Source organism: Prionailurus viverrinus, chromosome C1, assembly GCF_022837055.1.
Source record: "Prionailurus viverrinus isolate Anna chromosome C1, UM_Priviv_1.0, whole genome shotgun sequence".
Lineage (NCBI taxonomy): Eukaryota > Metazoa > Chordata > Mammalia > Carnivora > Felidae > Prionailurus > Prionailurus viverrinus.
Genome location: NC_062568.1, coordinates 7893833 through 7914017, shown reverse-complemented (window position 1 = coordinate 7914017; position 20185 = coordinate 7893833). Strand labels below are relative to the sequence as shown.

The following is a 20185-nucleotide window of genomic DNA, read 5'->3' as shown; positions in this document are numbered from 1 at the left end:
AAGCATACTTGTTTAAATTCAGGATTATGAAACTTATTTTTATTTTTGTAACATGAGCTGTGTCAGGCTTCATCTATCTTGAGTGTTACAGTCTTATTGCAAAAAGACTCTGCTTTCTTTAGCTCACATTACTTTCACTTCCAGCCAAGTATTCCTACAGTGGAGATGGTCCTACCTCCCCAACCACCATTTAAATGAAGCAAGAGATTGCCCTATTTTCACAAGCGTTTATTATTTCTGGGGTCTCACATTCATTTTTAGGCTTTCCCTTCCCTCTTCTTTGGTTTCTGGATTTCATTGGTTGCATGAGTATTCCCACGTAAGTCAGTTAATGCCCTCTCCAAAGCAGGCACCAAACTAGATGGGGCTAGAAGTGTGAGAGATGTATTGAGAAAGATGCCTGGGATGATGGGAAGGGAGCAGGAATAGGCAGGGCTGGCCTCTGGGTCACAATGCAGTATGACATCTGCTAAAGGAGGAGGAGTGGGAGGGGAAAACCTCCCACCACAGTGTAGCTATGGGAAATTCTAAGCCAGCCAATAGGGGAGCTCAGATCCCAAGACCACCCAGAGAGGACTCCCACATGGGGTAGAAACAGCCAGGCCCCAGATCACATCATGCTCAGCTCTTGGGCAGGAGCTTTCCAGGGACAGAGTGACCTTGACTAAAATACTGCCCCAGATTTGATGACCTTGTACAAAGCTGGTGGCCAACAGCTGCTGTCCTTGGAGAAGTTTCTCTAGAGGAAGATCTAAGCCACATTCATCCTTTGCCCTCAGCAAAAGTTCTCCTACAGGTTTGGAAAACAGCTGTTTCATGGCTTCCTTAGGACTTCTTAGGACTTCTTCCTTAGGACTCTTCCTTCTCCTGAGGGGTAACTTACAAAGGAACAGTTAGAGCAATAAACTATAGCCCTCACCATTGCAGTTCATACGGGGGCTGCAAGTGATACTCATTTTCTTTTCCCTCCACCATTTATTCTGAATTCACCTCATTGTCACCCTCACCTAACACCTCTCCTGGGCTCAGTGGCTTACTTGGTGAGCCTAGTCCTTCCCATGAGACATCTGAACCCCTGGTAACCAAACCCTTCTTGGGCCAGGGTTGCTGCATGGGACTGCATTTCAAAATCATGATTGGGCAAGGGAATACCAAAAGGGGTTCCACACAATTTTCGTTCTGTCCCATAATGTGGCAGCAGCCCTGCCACCTCCTGCCGATCCAGGTGTAAGACCTGTTCCACAATGGAGATGTGTCTTCTGGCCTACTGGCTACTACAAAGGGAGTTCAAATTACCCAGGAAGCAGTTATGGCTTGTTGCTCAATGGAACCCTTCCTGTGTCTTCTAGAAAGAGTGTGCCTCCTTTGGAGAACAGAATCTCTAACCCTGTAGAGCCCAGAATCACAGGAACAGAAAATACAAATTCCCCATAATAACCACTGGGCCATTGGTTGTTGGATGACTTCTTTTCTCATGGCAAGTTCTCTCTTTAAGGGAGATCTCAGTGGCCTATACTACAGCTGCTGCCTTCAGACGATTATGTATCCCCACATATTGTTATGTAACTTGCAGTGTTTTCCTATTGAAGGAGAATCTATCCCCACCCCTTTGACATCAAGCTTGGTCATGAGACTGGTTTTAGCCAATGGAATGTGACTGAAAAATTTTATGTCATGTCTGAGCAGAAGCTTTAAGAGACACTACGTGGTTCAGTGAGTCCTTTTCTCTCTGCCACAAGAACATATCCCAGTAGGGGCTAGATCTTAGAATGGAGAAGATCCATAGAGAAGAGTTCTACACAGCTCATACACAACCAACCCAATTAATGCATGCAAGAAACTAACATTTTTTGTTGTAAACCACTAAGAATCAGAGGTTATTTGTTACTGCAGGATAACCTAACAAGATATGAGTAATAAATTGTACATTTTTTTTATCTGTGATACTATGCTGGTCTCTGGCAAGTTTCCTTTGTCCCACTTTCTGATTTTTGTGTCTCTCTGGCTGTTTCTAACTAACAGATGTCTGCTCATTAACGCCTCTAACTGTTGTTCTTCATGTTTCTGAGAGGTCTGGATTGGCTACATCAGAAGCATCTGGATATAGTCTTTAAAAGCACACGACTCATTGGTTGCACGTACAGAGGTTGTGACTCAAAAGATGTGATTCAGTAGTTGTCTTTATTTAGTATGGGTTCTAGAATCTGCATATTTTTAAACGTCCACATGTTTCAATAAATTCAGGAATTAGTTGTATGCTATGGTCCAAACTTTTCAATTTGCTGTAAGCTAATCATCTTTATTGGTCTCTTGAACTTAGATATACAATAACCTTTATTTCTTACCCTTAACCTTGCGTTGGACAATGGCCTTTGTATCCAGATTATTTTAGTGGCATTCCTTTATCCTTCATTCACAGCCTGGTCAAATTAAACCAGCAACTCAGACCTACTATTGTTTGAAGTATGCATTGAATTTCTCTTTGAAAGAAGTGTGTGTGTGTGTGTGTGTGTGTGTGTGTGTGTGTGTCCATACATGGACATATATGAACAGAAGCATTCAGAGTTAAAGGAAATTGTTTTCTGCTGAAAAAAAATGTAATTTTGAAATGAAACAGTAGAGCTAATTATCTGTCTGGAAAAAGGCGCAGGCTCGATTTAGGTCAAAAGTAACAGAGAAATTGCTGATACAATTATTCCTAGTAACTCTCTCATAAATGCCTACTCGCATTAACACATGCATAAATCCCCTCACGTGACTATGTTACTTGGAATGAGATGACTGTCTAAATAAATCCTTAAAGCACTCTTTGTTCAGTGATATGACAACAGAAATAAGGAAAATGATTGAAGGCAAAGTTACATGAAATCAAACACCTGTGACAAAAATGAGGGCCACCGTCATCACAAATCAAAGATATACCTTCCTATTCCATCACACCCATCCCCCCACCTCCTCCACTCTTAGTCTGTCTTAAATTCTTAATGATTTTTCATAAACCATGCCATTTGAGTAAGCTTCGTTTATTTTTTTATTTTTTTGATTGATGTGCTTGAAGAAAGCACAGAAAGTAAAATGCTTAGAAACACTGCACAGGCTTAGGATGCTTACTACTGTGATGTGAAAAGCTCCACCCAGGCAAGCCTTTGCTTTCATTCATGTTTCTGGATATCTCTGCTCTGGTTAGTGCCCTGAGTTTCCAGGTATCTTTATTTTGTTTCGCAAAGATGGGATATGCAGTGTCTGAATGTCAACTCAAAATATTCAGAAAAAAAGTAATAAATGTAAAAAAAATACTTTTGACTGAGGGACAAGTTGTCGATGGAATTAATGCCAGAATCAGAGTCTCGTGTTCTTGTTGAATGCTTTCTGGCTCTATCCACTGTGGTCACATAATTGTCCGAAGTCCTCAACTGAAGATGGAAAGAAAAAAAAAAAAAAACATTCCTTATTGTTCCTGCTGGAATGTCAAATTTGTGACAAACGTTATAATGCTATAAAAGGTATGGCACAGAGAATTACGAAACCTTACCTTGAATTTCATTGTTATAAAGGCAAGCCAGCCAAAATTAAGGTTAAAAATTTAAATAAACATGTCTGGAAAGGTAGACTAAACAGTCTCCGAAAATTCATATACTGAAAGATACATTTTTATCATTCATATCAAAGAAAGCCAGTGGGATATTTCTAACAATGTTTCTTCTATTGATGAATGAACATAAATGGGGAAAACTCTAGAAAAATCTCTTTTAAAAATTCTCATTGACATGTCCTTTTTCTTCAGAAAAGAGTCACCATTAACAGCATAGAAAAAGGCCCCAGAGTCATTTCCTATATGATCCATTGAGTTTCAAAACTGAGATTTCTTCTATTTTAAAACATCTGTTCAAACTTTCCTACATAAAACTTAAGAACCTTACATTTAAGAATTTTACATATTCTGGGGTGCCTGAGTGGCTCAGTTGGTTAAGCCTCTGACTCTTGATTTCGGCTCAGGTCATGATTTCAGCTCAGGTCATGAACTCATGGTTCGTGACATCGAGCCCTGGACCAGGCTCTGTGCTGACAGCAGGGAGTCTGCGTGGGATTCTCTCCCTCCCCTTCCTTCTGCCCCTCCCCTGCTCATGCTCTCTCTCTCAGAAATAAATAAATAAACATGGGGTGCCTGGGTGGCTCAGTCAGTGAAGCGTCTGACTTCGGCTCAGGTCATGATCTCGCAGTTCGTGGGTTCGAGCCCTGCGTCGGGCTCTGTGCTGACAGCTCAGAGCCTGGAGCCTGCTTTGGATGCTGTGTCTCCCTCTTTCTCTGCCCCTCCCCCGCTCATGCTCTGTCTCTCTGTGTCTCTCAATAATAAATAAAGATTTAAAAAATTAAAAAAAAAACATTTAAAAACTTTGTCTCTTAGTGAGGTATTTAGAACTATCCCAATATCACATGATATTTTAAGTGCATCTCTTTAATTATCATTACCCTATTTTATTCTGTGAGGCAAGCTTATCAGTAGAACTAAGTTTCTAGTACAACTGAAGGTTTCTGGAGAACGAACAGAGGTTGGCAATTCTTTTCTCCATCCCTGCCTCCCTCCCTCTTTTCCTTCCTTCCTTCCTTCCTTCACTGCCTGCTCCCTTCCTGTCTCCGTTTCTCCTTCCTCTCTCTCTCTCTCTCTCTCTCCATCCCATATTTGGTAATGGTACCCCTTTTGTTGCTGTTTGCTTTGTTTCCCCCACGATGCCAATCAGGTCAAAGTAGAGATGATTTTGGTGAAGCGGAGATCTCGGGTGCTGTCCATCTGACCTCAGTCATGTGTCAAAAGACAGTCTGTGAGTCACTGTCAGGGACTTGTTGTTGGCTTTTTCATCCACCACCAAGATTTCCTTCAAGAAAAGCAATTGCCCCTTAAATGCACTACGCGGCATTTTCTTTTCCTCTAGAATACTATTTTGAGAACATCAGGAGGCCGGGGTGCTAGGATGGCTCGCAATAAGTGTCAGGGTTTCTGGTTATAAACACCTTATACCTGCTTTCCCGTCACACTTCAGGCCAAAGTGTGACGATTGTGCCAATGGACACGTGGCTTCCGCAGTCTAGCGTTTCAATGTGCGCTCGGCCGCTCGATTAGACGCGCGCGCGTCCGTGACCTTGCCCTCCCGGCTCCCTTCACCTTCACGGATTTGGCTCTGCTTTCTTTTACAGCATAGGTGGCGAAGTGGGGCGGGGCCACGAAGGCACTTACGCGGGCAAACATTTCCGCATGGGATTCATGACGATGCCCGCTCCTCAGGACAGACTTCCCCATCCCTGCTCCAGCGGCTTTTCCGTGAGGTCCCAGTCCCTGCACTCGGTCGGGGGCACCGAGGACGACAGCAGCTGTGGCTCCCGCAGGCAGCCGCCCCCCAAGCCCAAGCGGGACCCCAGCACCAAGCTGAGCACGTCGTCCGAGACGGTCAACAGCACGGCGCCCGGCAAGAGCGGCAAGGCCGCCGAGCGGCCCGAAGGTAACACCTGGGCCCACTCCCCTGGGGACAGGCCAGGACGCGTCCGGGCAGCACGCAGACGAGCATGTGCCTGCCCATTCCCCGCCCCCATCCCCCCCACCCCGGGTCTCCCAGTCCTGCTCCCGTGTCCCTGAAGTCCCAGAAAGGAGGCATGGAGACCAGGAGGCCACTTAGTAAGGTGTTGACAAGTGACACCCGGCAAGATGTATTTATGTTATCCGAAAGGGAAGGCGATGTGTGTGTGTGTTTTGTCGTCCCCTAAAGCCTCACATCATTAGGAACTTGTTTTGCCTGGAAGATACCTAAAGTTCGTATGTTCTTGCTTTGATTAGTATTCCTCGTATAATTACAGAAGTATGATGTGATTATTAGGGGAACATTGTAAAGCAGAAAAATACACAGAGGGCAAATTGTAACCCTTCTTAGAAATAATGATTTTGGAGGCGCTGGGGTGGCTCAGTCTGTTGAGCTTCTGCCTCTTGATTTCGGCTCAGGTCCCGATCCCAGGACACAGCCCGCATGGGGCCTGCTCAAGATTCTCTCTTTTCCTCTGCTTCCCTTCCCTGCTTGAGCGCCCTCTCTCTCGCGCTCAAATAACTTAAGACAAGAAGAAGAAGAAATAATGATTTTGTACATTTTGACGTACTGCCTTCCAGTGAATATGAATTTATGCACGACATGTGTTTGTAGGAAACACACACACACACATGCTGTGTATATATTTCAGTGTCTGCCTCCATCTTTACCTCTAAAGTCTACCTGAGCCTCTGTTTTTCCTTGGCTGTGAAATGCACAAATCTCCCTCCGCCTCCTTGCTGGTCTGTGAGTGTAATTAGGCCAGGTTAACCATAGATCTCACCAGATCTTTAGTAAGTTTCCGCCTTCCTGAGTTTTTCCTGAGAGTCGGCTGGAGGCAGAGCAGTCTCCAGTGCACGTGGATACAAGCCCATCCAGAGTGTTGTGCATAGTTCTGGAAAAGGCTTCCAGGTTCCCAGGGCCGCCCATGACCAGCTTGAGAGCATGGCTCTGCCGGGCCCCTTAGTGTTTCTCTCGCTTGGTTTGTCCTTGACATTCTCCACAGCAGGCTTCCCCGGCCCCCAGGGTACCAAGTTCTGCAGTGGTTTGACATGCCGGTGGAAGCCGGGTGACCCTCTCCTCAACTGGGAAGGTATCTTTTGTCACATGGGCTCCCCAGTCCTTCACGAATGTTCCCTCACCTTCTGGTCTACCTCCTTCCACAGACGCTCAAGTTTAGCCCACAAGATGGGGCGTCCGTGAGGCACGTCACACCCCCTCCATCCCTCTCTTCTCCTTTCCCTCCCATTGGTGTCCAAGTGCCGATTTGGCCAAAAACAAAAGCTTCAGTGCATACTGAAGAGTGCAAATCAATGCCCAGAGGTGGAGCTCATCCACGCACTCTACAAGGAAAATCCGCCTTTGAGCTCGGTGTTTCCTACTACACGTATGTGCAAAAGCATGACTATGTGCACGTGTCTGAGAGAACCTGGGTGAATGACATGTACGTGAATGCAGATTTACGAAGTTGAAATCACGATGCGTACAGTTTTGTGCTTGATTGTTCGCTTATTCTCCTGTGACTATTTTCCATGGCGTTCAGTTTAAGAAACACCATTTCGAAGAAGAGAGGTGTACATCACAGTACTTTATTTAATCATTCCCCTTGAGAAATGCTTAGGCTGGTCCAGCTTGTTTTGCTGTAATGAATGCCACTGACATGTGACTGCACGCGCTGGTGTGGGTCTGTTCGTGCAACTCTCTTCCTTGTTCCTCTGCTGCCTTAAGAGGAGATTAGAAAGTAGACCCCTTTTTCTCCTGATCCAAGGGCATTGGTATGTCCTTCAGCTTGTAACACGCTGATGCTTATAGAAACTAGTCAGGTGTTTCATTTACTTGTTAATTAATATGCTGAAGGGCCCTGGAGATCTGCTTTGGTAAGTTTTAAATCTTGTGCTTAGGTTTTCTCTGACGTTGATACGCAGTGTCTTTCATTTCTCTTTATTTTCTGTGATCTTATTTCCATAACTCACCCGTCTCCCACCTCTCATGCCAAAACGCTACGCAGTCAACGATGCTAGATAGTTTATAAAAGTAGTTTACTGATTTACAGCGGCGATATCTGAATGTTGAGGCTCATCTAGAAATATTGAGGAATCAAAGGGAATAAAAAAAGAACCCCCTGAAGGGGAGGGGAAAGATGAAACAGAGGAAGAAAGTAGTCAGTCAGGAGGGCGTGATCAAGCCGTGAAATGTTGCTGGTAACATCCCTGGAAGCAGTGTGAAATGCATGCCTCAGCATAGCCACCCCCACCCCCCCCCCCCCAGCTCAGGAGAGGGTGACCTTGAGTCTTGAGAGCGAACGCATGTAGAAATACATGATGGTTGTCCCACAGAAGAAACATTTGAGTGGTGGTGATTCAGTTGTCTTAAAAGTACAACCGATTGCCAGTCCTTTAAGATGATTTAGGTACCTAATTCCTGAGGTAGAGCCGCTCTTAACTCTTTCAGATCCCCTCACCATCTAAAGATCTAGGGTTTCAAATAGCTACGTATCAAACAGAAGAGAGTAGCTGTATTATGTGTTTTTCTGAGGGTAGAAGAGGAGAGAGTAGCTAAGTTACAGCAGCACGAAGATTTAAGTTAGATGTGGAAAACTACATCTAGCATGAGACTTGATCGGCATCGAGACTTGATGAGCATTGATCGGCATGAGCTTCTTAAACTGGAGGTCCAAGTTCCACACCTCTCCTCAAAAGGAGTAATAAGGGAGGATTGAGGAATCTTCAGCTGTAGCACTTCTTTGTGGATGCTCGGTGGACCAGATGGGTTACTAGGATCCAGCGCAGGAAAGGTCAGCTTCTCCAGAAGAGTGATTCTCAATGCCAATTTCACCTCTTCAGAACACTTCATAAAAGGCAATCGCAAAACTGGATGCATTCGAATCTCCTCTCGCAAGTTTTGACTTCATTCACAAGAGAGAATCAGGGCTCGGTTCAGAGATGGGGAAAAAAAAAATCCCGGGTCCGAAAGCACGCATGAGTATGTGTACACACAAAGCCAAAATCATATAAATATGTAGATTGTTCTTTTATGAATTCGCAGTTCTTTATAACCGGGAGTTAACTGGAGCTCATTGCAGAGCATATGTTTTCTTTACAAATTTTTCTAGCTATCACAATTACAACGAAGATGAAAAGTGACTTCTGTGAATCTTCGTCTGTCTTTTCTTTTTACATTAAATGTCAGCAAAATCAAAATATTGATTCAGTGGCATTAGAATGATTTCCATGGTAACCGGCTTCTATTTAAGTAGGGGATTATGACTTCCCTGTGGATAAACGTAAAAAAGAAGTGGACTTTGTGGCGAAACAGCTTTTCAGAGTGGGAAAAAATAGCTTAACGATGAGCACACACAAAAATTATGTACCGAGAAAGTACAATTTAATTTTTTTAAACTTGTAATTCTATCACGCTGAGAATAAATATTGGTGACTGTATGTTAGGGTCTTCTACGATAGTAACACCTTTAAAAAAATAGGCAGTGGAGAAGAAATACTGGCCACAAGTATGCGATAAATATTTTAATTGCTTTTTTTTTCTTTTATTGCTTCGGTGCGGTATCTACTTGGTTTTAGGGATAGATTAGATTACATTAAGGGAGTTAATTGGAAAGGAGGAGAGGCCCTACCAGCTGTGTCTCATGTATGATCCAGAAGAAGCATGTATAAGCTCACATTCTTTGCCCCCTGCTGCTCAGGTACACATTCGTCCAGTTCCTCCATAGCGTCATAATTTGAGACACTACGTGGGGCAGGCAGAGACTATACCTAGGACTGACAGGCAAACATTGACTTTGGGCAAGTGATCCAATGAACCTGTTTCGTTACCTTTAAAATGAGTATAAAGAACTGAACATTGGGGCACCTGGGTGGCTCAGTCTGTTAGGCATCCGACTTCAGCTCAGGTCATGATCTCACGGTCCGTGAGTTCGAGCCCCGTGTCGGGCTCTGTGCTGACAGCTCAGAGCCTGGAGCCTGTTTCAGATTCTGTGTCTCCCTCTCTCTGACCCTCCCCCGTTCATGCTGTCTCTCCCTGTCTCAAAAATAAATAAACATTAAAAAAAAATTAAAAAAAAAAAGAGCTGAACATTGATGGTGACTGTCTCCCTCCCAGCCTTATGACAACCCACTGGGCTAATGCCCATGATGGTGCATCGTAGGAAGAAATTGCTACACAGCTAGAAGTTAATACTGTTTTAAGACATACTGACTATCAATAGGCCTGAATAACATAAAATTTGAGTTTGGTTCAACACCTGCATTAAAGACAAATAGGAGAGGAAAAGGAAGCCCCCTCCCTGCTCCCACTCTACACGTTGGGCTGAACATTTTGTATCCAACAGCCCAAATAACAGGGGAGTAGTATCCAGGTGTAATCATCTTTTCATGGTATCATGACATTAGTATAATATTTAGTATAATGGGGGAAACGTTTCTTTAAACTTGAAATACTTCTACATGTTGGAGTCCTTTAAAACAACAAAGAATGCTTTTTTTTTTTAATTGAGGGATAATTGACATGTAACATAGCAGTTTCAGGTGTATAACACGACGATTCAATATTTGTGTATATTGCAAAATGACCCACGCAAGAAGTCTAGTTAACATCACAAAGAGTTATGGTTTTTTCTCTTACGTTGAGAACGGTAAAAAAAACGTTTTGTGAAATGTTTATTTATTTTTTGAGAGAGAGAGAAAAAGAGAGAGAGTGAGACACAGGGTCTGAGCAGGGGAGGCGCAGAGAGAGAGAGAGGGAGACACAGCATCCGAAGCAGGCTCCGGGCTCTGAGCGGTGAGCACAGAGCCCGCAGGGCTCACACTCAGACCCAGAGATCATGACCTGAGCCAAAGTCAGACACTCAACCAGCTGAGCCACCCAGGCACCCTTCGGGTTATTGGGTTATTTTTCATTCTTAATTTATAATATTCGTTTGTGATTGTCCCTTTACAAAACGATGAGAAGATATTTTTTTGGAATTGGGGTCGTTTTCCTGGCTTCTGATTTTACCTCTTATAGAGATGTTTAGTGGAGTCATATCTGTGAGTCAAAAATTAGAGTGTCTGCAGAGATACTCGAATAATGACTGTCCTTAAAAACTTGAAATGTGGGAGTGCCTGGGTGGCTCAGTCGGTTAAGCACCTGACTTCATTCAGCTCAGGTCAGGATCTCCCGGTTAGTGAGTTGGAGCCCTGCATGGGGCCCTGTGCTGACAGCTCAGAGTCTGACCTGCTTCAGATTCTGTGTCTCCCTCTCTCTCTGCTCCTCCCCTGCTCGTTCTCTCTCTCTCTCTCTCTGTGTCTCTCTCTCTCAAATAAATTTAAAAAAAAGAAAACTTAAAACAAAAACAAAAACAAAAAACTCGACATGTGTAGTCAAGCCAACACCAAAGGCTAAATTCACTGTAAAGTCACTGCCTTAAAAACAAAACAAACAGAAAAAATGAATTCCTTTTTCAAGTTACCAAATGAAGAAAGTTACATTTCACGATGCTGGTTTTCGTGCTTCCATTTATTCAGCCAGTACTGCGAGCACCTCCCTGTTGGGGTGGGGATCCAGAGGCGAATGGAACAAGTGGTCTGTTCCCTCATGGCCCCTTGTAACCAATTTTGTTCCCAGCTTGGCAACTCAGCCTTCCGCTGTCACATCACAGAGCAAGCACTGACTTAAACTCCTTTCTAGAAACCAGAAAATCTGGCATGAGAGCCAAGGAGGCTTCCTCTATGTAATTAGTTGTTTAGCTCCGAAAGGAGCAGTTTAACACATTTTAATAAAGTGCTTGTTCCTACAAAGAATATTTGCTGTTCTTTCCTTGTTCAAGGCTGACAATGGAAAGGTGCCCAAATCTGATTTTCCACCGAGAAAGCTTCAAAAGCGACCCGAGGGCATTTAAGGAGAGAGGAGGAGAAGGTTGAGTGCTTATTATCTTGGGAGAACTTTCGGGTTTCAGAATTCTGGTTTAGGGACATAAATCAGCACCACTCAGGGCCAGCCATATACTTGTTTTTGCTCAGTTATAGACCTCAGACGTTTATAAGGTACTCTGACAAAAATTTGAAGACTATTCCTTTTACAACTCAGCCTGACATGTTAAAGAAATAGGGTCTTTAAAGGCAAACAGGCACTGGTTTCACAGCAGTGCTGGCAGCATTTAACCCTCTCTCTCAGCCTTGGTTTCCTCACCTATAAAATGGGAATAGCAATAGTGATTTGGGGGGTAGGCAGAATGGTATCCAAGAGGGTGTCCAAGGGTCCACACTCCCTGGCATACTCACCCTGTGTATTCCCTGGAACTGACATACCATAGGTGGCTTGAAGATAGACGGGGTCATGGGGCAAGGAATATCAATGGCCTCTAAGAATTGAAGGTAGTCTCCAGCTAAAAGCCAGCAAGGAAACAAGGACCTTGGTTCTGTCACTGCAAGGGACTGAATTCTGTCAACACCAAAAGTGATCTTGGAAGTGGATTTGTCCCCGGCATCCCCAGACAAGGATACAGCTGGGCTTCCATGTTGATTTCAGCCTGTGGGACCCTGAGGAGGGAGCCCAGCCTCCCGGGTTCTGGCTGTGCCCAGACTTCTGAGCTAAGGAACTGTGTGAGCTAGGATGAGGCTATTGATTCTTAAGCTACTGTGTTTGTGATCACTTGTTGTCACAGTGGTAAGTAATCCATCTTACCGAGTTGCTAGGCAGAAAACCTGAGGTAGGACACATTAGCAAAATGGAGGATGTGGCCCTTCCTCTCAGCACTGGGCTGTTTTCTCAGGGAGTGAAGGGTGGCTCAGACAGTGCCAGTGGCTTTCCAGACTTCCCAGGCCAGACCTTGAAAGTAAATGAGATGACAGAACCTCAGGAAACACTGACATACCAGGTAGGGCTCTTGAGTATCTGCTCAGCTTTTTCTGAATTTGCTTGGATCTTTTCCTGAGAGGGTCCTTCCTTTCTCACCCACAGGTTTTGTTCTTTCAAAGGGCTCAGCAGTGGCTTTTTGGGTGGCTTTTTTGAACCACTCATTTTGATGGCTGCAGCTTGCCCGCTTAGGGCCTTTTCCACATGACAAGTGGCACTTGTGCTTCACAGTGTGTGCCTAACGAGCGCTCAAGACCCCATGTAGCCCGGCACTAATAAAACACAATGAAAGGGGGAAAGCGAGCTCTCAAAATCTTCATAGTTCCGGCATTGGCGAGTGTTCTGGTGTGAATTCTTGTTTGTTTTATGGGATGCGATGTGGGAGATTGTCATCAGAGTCCCACATTCCTGGATTCCTCTTTCCAGGTTGACGGAATCAGGAGCTGCTAGGTTTCCTAGTGTTAAAGCCATCTGTCGAGCCAGGCGCTGCTCAGATGGAGACAGGGTTATACATCCACGGCGTGTGTGATCTTTCTCCAAACGTGCCCCGAGGCCCATGAATGAAGCAGTTTGCAAATCAATCATCACATAACGCATCTCTCTCTCTCAGTCTTTGCCAGGTTTGTTGACTTTGCTCCAAAGAGCTACCTCGCCTCCAGAGGTCTCACCCAACATCCTTCTATTAAGAATCTGGATTTGGCCTCAATTACCTCAGTGTCTCAGATTCATAAGAGGATTTTTGTCCATGTTGTCGACACAGATAGATTTTTCCCTGAGAGACCAATAAGCTCAAAGTTCCTGAGTGTGGTGATCAGGACATTCATTTTGAGGGTGTTCACTTGCAACAAATTGACACAAACTTACTGACTTAAAACAACATACCTTTATTCTCTTACAGTTTGTATGAGTCAGGAGTCTCCTCAGGGTCTCCCAAGTCTGCAATCCAGGTGCCAGCTGGGGAGCTGGGGTCTCATCTGTGGCTCAGAGTCCTTTCCATGGTCACGTAGTTGTTGGCAGAATTGATTTTCTTCAGGTTGAAGGACACACAATCGCTTACTTCTTCTAGGATGGGAGTGGGGTGGGGGAGGGGAAGAGAGGGAGGAAGAGGGCGACTCTCTCACTTTTATTCTTTCCCTTCAGGGAAGGCCTAGATCTTCTTTTGAATAGCTCATCTAGGATAATCTCCCTTTTGATGAATGGCATCCACTGATTAGGAACCTTAATTACAATGGAAAATCCCTTCACCTTTTCCCATATACTGTTAACTTAATCAATGGAGTTAAAAAACAAAAGAAAACGAAACGAAACAAAACAAAACAAAACAAAACAAAACAAAAAAAACCATTGTATTCACACTCCCGCTTGCACTCAAGGAGAGAGAATTATGTAGGATGTAAGTCACAGAGGGAAGGGGTCTTTGGAACAGCCTAGAATTCTGGTTGCCTACTCAGAAAGATACAAAAGAGAATATGTACACATAGCCTTGTTAGAAACCATCCAGCCATCTGGTTGAATACTTCAGAAGTCAGTGTGTGGAAGATTAATTAGCAATGCAAGCAGTAAACAATAATTCACCAGAATAGTACAAATATCATAACATAATCTAAATAATTGGTAAATAAATATGACATAACTCCCCTCCTCATTTCTCTCTTTGTCTTTCCTTTATCCCATATCAGGGAAGCCACTCCTGCTGCAAAATGCCTGGGTTGTTTTGCTGAGTTGAAAGTGGAAAAATCTCATTTCTTTTGGCTTCAGTCTTCCTTGAAAGGCATGATAAAATACACTCCTCAGTCCCATAGTCTCCATGCTAAAGGACTTCTAGCACATAATGATCCAAGTAAAATAATGACACCAAAATGGTGCAAATATTTAAAATTGTGGTGTGTATAAATGTCAGTCTATTTGATCTTTGCTGCTGATTTTCCTCGTTGGCGAACTCTCTTGTTGACCCACTGGGCTAGTTTCACCCAGCGCGAGTCACTGTCTCGTGAGTCACTGTCCCCTAAAACACCATAGGGAGGTAGGCCAGGTAATACACAGTATCCTTGATATGCCAGTGGTGCTCTCCAACATTTTCGACTGTAGTTTTCCCTAGAACTCAGGACTGTAGGGATTAGTGGTGTTAATTTAAGCTATTTACCTTCTTGTCTTCTGCCTACCTGTTGAATAGCATTTTGATGACAAATAAAGATGAGACTGCGTGTTCCCAAGTTATGCAACTTCTGAATTAAAACAGTTTCATCAATTTCCATTTATGGGTACATGGACATACAAAATCATGCATCCACCAAGGAAGTAGAGAGCACTAGACATAACCCGCATTGCAACTTGCCCCATGCTCTCTGTTTTTGTCTAGTTTTGAGCTTGGGTAGGTATTTGTCTCTTCTTTGCAATTATATGAAAGCATTAAGGAGGAATGTAGTCAGTTATTAAACTACTAATTACTAAGATTTTGTCAGACAAATGGAAGAAAGGGGTTTATAGATTGCTTTCCTTAAATAACATCTGCCTCTTTTATTTCCTCCCTGCTCTGCAATGTTCTCACTTCTTCTGTATTTCTTTAGACTTCAGCCTGGCCCCTAAGGCCTGAGAGTACCATCACTTCAGAGTCTCCTTGCACTTATATAAGCATATTCCCTGGACATTAACCCAGCTCGTTACCCCAGTCAGTGTCTTTTGGAGTGTTTCCAATAAAAACATTTCCTTCCTTTTGATTACATACAGCATTTGATATTTTACCAAACAGCTATTATATATATATAACTAAATTTAATGTTTAATATTAAATTTAATATTAAAATAATTATAAATTTATAGTAATTGTGTATATATGTATATGTATAGACAGATATATATGTATATATATCTATATCTATACATATCTACATATATGTATAGATATATATATAATTTTAGGAAAATGGTGTGTTATTTATCTCAACATTCTCCATCTCATGGATAAAACAAAAATGGGAAGGAATCTTTAGTCCAGTAGTGGGTGGGCTTCCTCCAAAGCACGGTGGAAATGGGATTAGCTCATTTCAGACTAATCTAACCTTGACTACTAATCTAACCCACTTCCAACCTTGACCCTATGACCTCTTCAAGCCACCATCTTGTATGTCTCCTTGTTCAGTTGGTTTCTCAAAGGCCTTCTGCAAGTGCCTGCTCCACTGAGCCAACTCTTATTTGTTCCAGATGCATAACTCATTAACCGTCTCCACCCTCACCGTGCCACTGAATCCAGTCTTGGTTCCCATCTCAATGGCTTCCTTCTGTGCCTATCCTTTGTTATTTCTCTTCAGCATTTTAGACATTGGTAACTCCCATGTTGGTAACCCTGCTGCTCCATTGTTCATGCACCACCCTCTACTGGTTTTCTTCCTGACTTCTCTCTGGATCTCCTTTGATGGTGTCTCTTGTTCTGCCCGATTCTTAAATGATGATGTCTCCAGATTTTGCCCTTGGCTCTTATCTTCTACCATGATAGATAGTTGTTGAATAAATAAGTGATGAATCCACATACTCTCCAAATGTCTGACTGAATCTCTGGACCCACTTCTATCTATAGACATCACAGATTCTTCAAACTCATCATGCCCACAACGAACCAGCCAATTCCTCCATGTTTCCTCTCTCGATGTCGAGGTCAGAATGTAAGAGGCTTATCAGATTTCTTTCCTTACCTTACCCTGGACATCTAACCCATTATCAAGTGTGGCCAGGTTCTGTCCCTCAGACGTCCCACATCTGGCTCTCTCCATCATTTATGCTTTTACTCTCCCATCTCAGACCATCGTCATTTCTCACCTGGACAGCTGCAGTTTCTTCTTCTCAAACCTACCCTCTTTACTACTGCCAGAGAGGACTTTTCTCATTTCCATACCCAGTCATATCATTATCCAGCTCCTGACTTCTCCGGGCCATTTGTTACCTACTTCCTCATTTACCCGATGAAAACACAAAATGTGAGTATGGTCTTCATCATCTTACTCCTGCCCACCTCCAAAGCCACATCTCCTACCATGCATGCCCCTCGTAGAGGTTCCAAACTACATGATTTTCTCTGAACAAGCCAAACTTGTTCCTGATCCCGGGCCCTTCTGTGCATGTGAAATTTCTTCTGTCTGGAATGCCTTTTCCGAGTTAGTCTCCATAGCAAGTTTCCACTCATCCAAGACCCCAGAGCAACTGCTACCCACACCGTCCACCCATCACTCAATCCCAGCTTGGTTTACAATAGAGTCACCATTCTGAATGCAATACAATGCAATACAATGAGGTTTCATTAGGTTTGTGAGGCCTTATATTTTCTCCGCTGTTTTACATTTCTAAATCTTGGTAGGCACAGAAATTAATTATGGATAGTGTCAAAGAATACTGTTTACAGGCTGTAATGTGTTATTGGCACTGTAGACCTTTTAAGTTTATCCTCACTTTATAAGTCAAAGAAGGTTCAACCTGTGCCATTCAGATAAGGTATAAAAAACAAGTTTCTCAGTTGAGATGCTCTAAATAGAGACATGAGATTTCTTCCTCTTCAGTGACTTTGGAAGTCAGTTTTCGTCTTCCTTATTCTCATATATTTTGGGGTTTCCCCTCACCATTTCTGTTGTAGTCTTAAAGACTAGGGTTATCTTACAAATTATTTCTGTTTTTCCATTATAAAGGCATTCAGCTTCCAAGTGGTTCCTCACTCTATCTTCAAGAAGAGTGTGTAAAGCCATTTTTTAAGGCAGAGTGACTTCAAGTGTGCATAAATCTTGCTTTTAATTGACCTCGGTGAAACATCCACTTATTGAAGAAAGAGTGCTTTGGTTTTATGGCTGTGTGTCGGTACTGAGAGTTTCTATATTATGTATTGCTTTCTGTGATTTTTCTTGATAAGTGGGAGGGCAGTGATTTAAGACAAGCTTTTCAAATTTCTTTTTTGCTACAATATGTATTAAATTAAGTTGATTATATGGAGCAGAACATGGCAACACATCACCCTTTGGAAACCTCAGCTTTCTGACAACTTCATCGAACGAGAACAGCTAAAAACTAAGAAGAATTAAAAGAGAGAGAGCTTACTGGAGCTAAACTCCTTCTAGCACTGAGGCTTATGAATTGTACAGAATGGCAGTTGCACATTTATTTGTTTGTTTTTAACTTAGTATACATTTGTTTGTAGGTCTTGTTTTCACACCTCCATAGCATGTTAGAAACAATGAATAATCAGGGGGAAAAGAACAACAAGGATCGTTTCACCTAATACTAAGAGGAGAGAAACAAAATTCAAAGACTTTGTAGAGTTTATGTCAAGTCCGAGAGCATCACCTGCTCAAAATGCCTTGACTACTCTCCCCCTGTATTACTTTCAGTGTTAGTAGTGATGCCCCTGAGGTTGTCATCAGTCAACAAATTTTTAAAATTTTTTTAACGTTTATTCATATTTTGATAGAGAGAGACAGAGCGTGAGGGAGGAGAGGCAGAGAGAGAGGGAGACACAGAATCCAAAGCAAGCTCCAGGCTCTGAACTGACAGCACAGAGCCTGACGCGGGGCTCGAACTCACGGACCGTGAGATCGTGACCTGAGCCGAAGTCGGACGCTTAACTGACTGAGCCACCCAAGCATCCCAGACAACAAATATTTATTAAGTATATGCTATGTGCTTGGCACACATGAAATGTCCCCTAAAGGACATTACAACCCAGGGAGGGCCACTGACATTTAAACAGGTAGTCATAATGCAATGGGATCAGAGTTCTGGTCGGTGAAGTACGGGATCTGTTGTGAGCATAGATCAAGGGCACCCACTTCAAACTAGAAGAGGTAGACACGGCTTTTCAGAGAAAGTATCTTCAACTGCTGAAAATAAAGATGCAGTATATTTTAATTTAATTTAATTTAATTTTTAAGTAAACACTGCATCCGACGTGGGGCTTGGACTCATGACCAGGGATCAAGAGTCACATATTCTATCAACTGAGCCAGCCAGGTGCCTGGAGATGCAATGCATTTTAGAAATATTCCATGTAGAAATGCTTAAAATGAAAAAGTGTACTGCTTCTGAGTGAGAATGCTCTTATATCTCTGGAAAATGTGGCTAACCAAGCTGATTTATATTCCTGTAGTTCCAAATAACCCAAGTTCTTCTCTCCACGTATAATCTTTATTTGAGGAGTTTAGATGTTTATTGTATCTCATAGAGCCTTTCATCTTTATGAGATACAAAGGACTGGGTTATCTTTCAAAGAAAGCTAAGAGTACACAGAGATGAACTTCACAGAGATGAACTGGGGATACTCACTTCCATAGAGGAAATCAACCTTGTATCCACATGTTAGACAGCAATGAGAAATTAAAATTAGATGTTGCCTGTTGTTACCTATTCAATTGTATTTTTCCCCTAACTATGTCTGGTATATTGGCCATGATTATTTACTGGATATATAAACTTTGGAAAAGAAAAAGGATATATATATATACATACTATTTCTATCTATGTGTGATTAACTCAAGGCTATATAGATCTATTCTTCAGATGCTTTGCTCTCTCTTATATCCTTAATCAGAAGTCAGGTGTCAGTGACAGTGAATATCTTTGTTTTAACAACACGTGCACACAGCTTGACAGTGAACACAAGCAAATTAAATATAAAACCAATTGCCACATTCAAAAAATAACAGAAGAAGGAGTTATTGGTTTGGTTAACATGGTTAGATGCATTTGAGATGCTGGGACCACATTCTTCTGTGGTATCTTAAGGACGATACCTATAGCAATAAACAACTTCTATAATCTGTAATCTAGGACAAGTGGAAGGATTGGCACCTCTCTCAGTCCCCAGAGGATACAGAAATTCTGACATGTTAAGTTCCCCTCATATGGGACGGTATGTTCAGAAAGGCAGCTGCTTGTGATCTGTTGATTAGTCCTTCAACAAATATTTACTGACCATCTACTATGTGCCACTTACTGTTCTAGGAGTTTGAGATACATCCATGAACAACCTTTGGAAAAAGGTGCATACCTTTGAGGTATTTCTATTCCAGTAAGAGTAAGCAGTTCATAAACTATAGACATAATAAACCCATAAACTGGCAAGGATGCTGGAAGGTTATAAATGTTATGGAAGAAAGAAAAATCCGGAGCAAGGCCAAGGGGTCCAAAAGGCAGGAACACTTAAGTAGAGAGAGAAGAAAAGACTTCATCCCGATCTTTGAGTTAAGATAGTGATTCAGTCTAGACCCAATCAGGAGAAACCATGTGGTAATTTGAATAAGGAGCATATACTGTAAAGAATCATTTAACAGAATATTAAATTAATAGGAGATGAACTAGTAAGAGGGAACGCAAACTGCAGAGAAAGCAGGAATAGAACATATGAAGAACAGCCCCTACTCCTAGGATTCAGATAGTGCCCTCCAGCCAGAGCTGAGTTCCAGGCCTTGCTGGGAGCTGCAGTTGTGAATTACTGGATGGCAGAAACATTCCTGTGGAACAGTGCTCTTGCTGGAAATCCACCTTCTGGAACTTGCCAGAGAACCTCCCTCTTGGGTGTGGGAAAAACCGTGCAGAGAAGTTTCCCATCAGAACTACTCCATCACAAGAGCCTCTGGGGTGGGGAGAGTTGCTGTAGGCAGCTGATGGCTTTTGGGTGTTTCCGGAGCCCAGGCTAGAGAAGCTGTGGGCTCTATAGGAGCTGGACATAGGGAAGCCACTTGCACGGCAGGAACTTGGCTGGTGAGCTGTTGGAACCAAGAAGCAAGATCTCA

At 42.9% G+C, this 20185-nt stretch overlaps 1 protein-coding gene across 1 annotated transcript in view; it reads left to right on the top strand.

Annotated features, from left to right (window-relative positions):
- Positions 1-20185, top strand: part of NYAP2 (neuronal tyrosine-phosphorylated phosphoinositide-3-kinase adaptor 2) — a 253027-nt gene that overhangs the window by 95586 nt on the left and 137256 nt on the right. The window contains exon 2 of the mRNA XM_047868847.1: positions 5194-5495. Within this exon, the coding sequence (XP_047724803.1) occupies positions 5194-5495 (302 nt within the window). The remainder of the gene's footprint in view (positions 1-5193; positions 5496-20185) is intronic.